The sequence below is a fragment of the Zerene cesonia genome, chromosome 13 (genome assembly GCF_012273895.1).
Source record: "Zerene cesonia ecotype Mississippi chromosome 13, Zerene_cesonia_1.1, whole genome shotgun sequence".
NCBI classification, from domain to species: domain Eukaryota; kingdom Metazoa; phylum Arthropoda; class Insecta; order Lepidoptera; family Pieridae; genus Zerene; species Zerene cesonia.
Window position 1 is genome coordinate 3,495,010 of NC_052114.1, and position 5,460 is coordinate 3,500,469.

Sequence of the window (5,460 nt, forward strand, 5' to 3'; positions counted from 1 at the left end):
TGCATGCAAAGCCAAGCAGAAGATTTTTGTCATACAAAATGTTTATTATCATAGTGTATTGTTATGCATCTCTACATAATTTACTGGTACCAACACAAAAATACCTGATCTTTTGGAAAATAAATTAAATAGGTAACATTTGAGATTTAATCATTATTTTTAACAAAAAACTATCAAATGCAAATCAGCCTTCTAATTGTCAGTACAAGACCTAGTTTAAATAAACCATAAGAAACTGAGACAAAGTTGTGGGCAACATCTTGTCTTTAAGAACAAACAATACTATTTATTTCTTTAGCACCACCACAAGCAGCTGTACAAAGATCGCAAACAAGACTCGAAAGGGAACTTTTCTGGTCCATAATGAACAACCCTCGGCTACCACCTTGTGCACCGCCACGGTAAATTACAATTATTACTTACTTGACAATATACTTGTAATATTTACTTGACAATAGAAAAAGCATGATATTACACAAAGTTATAATAACCAAATTGCTTGAACCTATAATTGTTTTCTTTTTTTAATTTCATTACGGTTTGCCTACAGACCATCTTCAGCTTATGATGTGCCAAGTGATCGTGTAGACATAAACTGTCCTGTGTCTAATATACAACGTATTATGGCGATCAAGAAGTTATCTAATAATCTCAACCAATACAACAGGCATCGCAGCTCACATAACCGTGAGTTAATTTATTGAAATTGTGATCAGAAAAAATTGAGAATTATTGTTTTAACTATGAAGTCACATGCTTAATGTTACGGCTCTACAATAAATTCATTTATCATGGTTAAGTGGTGTTCTAAGTAATTATACTAGCAATAGAATATATATAGTTTAGTTACATAGCCTGAGAATCTAAAAATGTTTATTAAGGAGTAGGACAACATGAATACTTACCAAGTAAAGAGTCTATGTGTCAATTGTACCGGTCTTATTTAATTGTTTTTACTTTTAATTTTTCTCTTGATTGGTTAAGGTCCTAGTACATTAAGCAGCATGAGAGTAATCTACAACGACGCTGGTTGGGAGGGGGGGTCGTCGCCGGGAGAGAGATTACGGCGAATTGCGAGACGTCGGCTACCTGCTACGTCCAACAGAAATTGTAAGCTAAATTATATAGCTGTTTGCAATGTTTAATTTTCGTAAAATATATGTACTTAATTAAAAAAATTTGAATAATATATCTCTAAAATGATCAGCTTTAAAGTCATCCAGATGTCGTTAAAAAATTAGGTAGAGATTAACTTAAATAAAAATGTAGAATTTGCTTTGATATAATATATAGTCCCTCAGTTTTTTTCATAATATCATGTAATATTTTTTAACTTAGCTACGGAGAGAGTGAACGAACAAGGTGGTAGTTCGAGGCAAGACGAAGTTGCACCAACTGAAGAGCAAGATAATGCAGAAGAAAATGCTAATCATGTTGTGGATGGTTAGTTATTTTCAATTCTTTTGATTTGAAAAAGTTTTTAATACATATACTCGTATATTTGGCAATGCAAGCTTGTAATATTCATTACTATTACAATTTTTAGTCATTGTCCATTGTATGAAGTTACATAATATGTCCAATTACTGTTTTTATTAATAGTAAATATAATAAAGGAAGAAACTACGATTTATATGCACTAATGTAAATAATACGATGTTATAAATGGGAACAATCACATTTCTTGACTTAGTCCTCTCTGCTCTTCACTTAGTCCATAAATTTTTCATCCTGTCTCAACCCAAATGGAGCTATGGTCACGGGCCATTATAATAATAGAAACATTTTGTGATCATAGTGACAGAGGAACCATCGGAACAAGAGAGATCATTCTCTCCGCACGTAGAGGAGACGCCGGCTGAAAATGATGTTATGGAAGGTAAAATGCATAAAATTTTATCGTTAAAGTCCTGTTTACTTTTCTTTGATAAATAATTAGGTAACGTTATTACAAACAAAATTATAATGTAATTGTATGTACATATTAAAAGCAAACAAAAATAATCTTATTTAATTTAATTTTTAGTTTTATTGCATTGATATGCAATGTTAAATTTATAAACATATTTCAGTTTATTTTTTTATTACGACTCACAATATATTTATATTGTCAATCAAAATAATCTACAAAAAGCGATGTCGTTAAATTATGTAGAAAATAACACTATTTAATAAATCGCGGGTGTAGAGACACCTAAAATGTTCATAAATTCTTATTCTGTGTTTATTGTTGTTGAAAAATATGAACAATTCAATTTTATAATCAAATATCTATCGTTCAACAAAATTTTCAAAATAAAAAAATCAACCTCAATGCAAATTTTACTTTTATCCAATTACAATTAGCTCATTATTATATATCATTTCTCATTAGAATGAGACCATATTTAAATGGAACCACATTGGACATCGAGCTTTTCTTTTTTTTTAACCGATTTTTACCGATTTTAGTCTTTTCAACGATTCAGAAACGTCCGTATGAAAGGAGCACAATATCTAAATTGTGCGCTCAATTTCAAATGGTCTCGCGTCATTCGCGTCTAGGTGCGGCTTTATAAAAACAACTTTAAACAATTTGCGTAAGGTTTAATTTGCGAAGCTATATGCTATATACTTAAAGTATAGCTATAACTTCCTAGGTATAATTGGTGACTGTTTAGCGACACTTTCAACAGTTGGTTTTGTATGAGACTATGCCTCTTGGTTTTTTTCTATGTTAAATTCTAAAATTGAATTAATATTTAACAGTGCAGTTGTATGACTTCGGCATGCAAACAAAGTAACAGAAAAAATGTTTTTCAAACATTGACATTACAATAATATAAACTTAATCAAGAACCAAGCAATAAATAAATGGGCAAAGATAAGGCCCAGATAAGGATACAACTGTGAATTATAAATATTATAGTCGTATGCGCACGCGCACGCTCGACATTGACAGATCTTGTTTCATCTATATCGATGACATAATTTAAGCTTCAACCTTGAATGTTAAATATAATCAATACTACCCTCATCTAATTTATAAATGCAACGACCGTAAATTTTAAACTTTTGAAAATAAATGAATATTAACGCTCAAAAATAAATAAGGTATATTAATACAAAAAATCATTAATTTAAAAATTATGTAAGTTTCTTATCTAAATGTGACGACTGTATTAACTTTGTCAAAAAGTGACATGATTGTTATGTAATGCAATTTCCGACGATCGCCCACATTTTACGTTTGTAAGCACCTGAATTTTTTTGTCATGTCATAAGTGCTCATTGAAGTCATAAGTGCTCATTAAAATCTCATATAAAATGATTTTACATAACTTTGGTGATTCTGAAGTTATTGACGTACTAATGATTATGTTGGTATTTGTTTGCAGTGAATGCGGCTCTGAACAATGTGAGGATGGAGGAAGAAATAGTGGAGATCGAGCCGGAGGGTACCGCCAACGAGGAAGCTACTGCGAGTAATGACAACGCACAGCAAGAGGAAAACAACGAGGTATTTATTGAGTTAATGTAATGCTCATGTAAATTTATAATACCTTAATTATTTGTAAAATGCGTGGTTACAAGGAATGTTTTGAGGCATCTTTGTGATGTTTTTCTATCTATCAATTTTGTAGCAATATATTTTAATGCTATTAAACTAACATAAACTAGAAAGTAGGTTTTGGATATATTTTATGAGTATACTATCTAAATAATTTTTTATATACTATCTACTCTACGTATTCAGGCAAATCGGTTCCTTACTTTATAAGCTGAGGTGATTTTATCGTTCTCGGATTTGGCTGCGTATTTGAAAGGCCCCCCCCTGAATGAATTTCATTAATTTCATATCTGCTGTAATTTTTCAGCAGCCTACAGGTGAGGCCCCACAGCAGGGCCGTAAAGTGAAACGGAAGATCGATGGTAGTAAGCAAAATTTTAATTTCTTTGAATTATATAAAGTATCTGTATTTAACTATTTTTTTATTTATCTTCTAATAGATAAATAATTTTTGCAATCGCTTTTAAAGTATCTTAATACTAAATACTACTCAACAAATCCATAATACATTTATATTTATCTTTTACACATAAGTAATAATAGTTGAAATTTTTGCACGAATCTGAAAAAAACTTATATTTAAATCCGTTTTTTTTTCTATACAGGTTCAGACGATGCGTCTGAAGCCACAAGTTTGAAGGAGATTAACCAAGTAAGATATTGTCTTTTATTTTTTATCATTATTGAATAAAATTTTTTATTATAAACATAATAGATTTATTATAAATATACATCTTTATGTAATAAAAATTTTTACTTTGTCTTTATTTAAGTTAGTAATTATGTGTACTCATGTTTACTGGGAAACAATAAAAAATTCAAAGTTTAAACTTCAAACTGAAACACTTACAATATTATGTCAGAATCATAATTGCTTGAAATTGGTTCTGTTTACAAAATACTATTATTTATTTTAATATCTCTACCATATCAGACTCAGACTTGAATGTTTAGCGCTAATTAAAAGTGAGACACCAATATCACTTTTTATTCGAAGGTTGCCGGTTTATCTGGAGGCTCCTCCGACTGTAGATCATATTACAAATGAGATGTATCCAATTCCAGAAACTGCTCCGGCTGCTGGAGTGCCCGGTGTGCCTGGAGTGGATGGAGCCGCCGCTGTCGCAGTGCGGGCGCGGCCACCTGCTGTGCGGGCGCTGCCGCTCGCGGCTCAGCGTGTGCCCCATCTGTCGCAGCACCGTCTCGTCCGTGCGCAACCGGGCTATGGAGGCTGTATGTATACATGCTTCACTTTAAAGCTATGCAAGCTTATATCGCGGGCTTTGAGCGCGCAGACCGAATCAAGAAATTCCGTAACGAAAATAAATCGATTTGTATGTAAGAATTGAGCACGAATTGGGATAGCTTCCACCGAGGAAGTACCACACCCCCACATAAAACCTGCGTGAAAAAATAGCATGCTTTTGTGTTCCGTACGGTGAGTGGGGGGGCTGTCCATGTCCTTTTCCTCACCATTCCCAGTCCATTATTTCTTTCCAGTCATCAATCCTTTTCTTTTTTCCTTACTCATTAAAAGCCGTCAGCGCTATAAATATATAATGTTAATTTCTTTCATAATGATAATAATATATAAAATTGAACAAGAAGAGTACTTCACCCTACATGCAATAATGCGCGTACGTACGGCGCGCAGGTGGCCGAGCTGGTGCGCTACCCGTGCCGGCACGGCTGCGGGCGCGAGAAGCGGCTGCGGCGGCGCTCGGCGCACGAGGCCAACTGCCCCTCGCGCCTCTACCGCTGCCCCGCGCCGCTCTGCGCCGACCGCGCGCCGCTGCCGCTCGCCGACCTGCCGCACCACTGCCAGGTGAGCCACGGGCGAGCGATGGGATTGCTGACAGATCAGCTACGGGATAGCTGGCAGGTGAGCGACGGGATCGCTGACAGGTGAG

At 34.4% G+C, this 5,460-nt stretch overlaps 1 protein-coding gene across 2 annotated transcripts in view; it reads left to right on the forward strand.

The window, feature by feature from the left end:
• The window catches only part of LOC119831414, a 7,509-nt gene that overhangs the window by 832 nt on the left and 1,217 nt on the right, over window positions 1–5,460 (forward strand). For both annotated transcript variants that reach the window (XM_038354743.1, XM_038354742.1), the window contains 10 exons: window positions 299–401; window positions 551–687; window positions 985–1,110; window positions 1,339–1,443; window positions 1,799–1,879; window positions 3,378–3,499; window positions 3,858–3,915; window positions 4,156–4,202; window positions 4,616–4,783; window positions 5,205–5,375. In XM_038354743.1, the coding sequence (XP_038210671.1) occupies window positions 299–401; window positions 551–687; window positions 985–1,110; window positions 1,339–1,443; window positions 1,799–1,879; window positions 3,378–3,499; window positions 3,858–3,915; window positions 4,156–4,202; window positions 4,616–4,783; window positions 5,205–5,375 (1,118 nt within the window). The remainder of the gene's footprint in view (window positions 1–298; window positions 402–550; window positions 688–984; window positions 1,111–1,338; window positions 1,444–1,798; window positions 1,880–3,377; window positions 3,500–3,857; window positions 3,916–4,155; window positions 4,203–4,615; window positions 4,784–5,204; window positions 5,376–5,460) is intronic.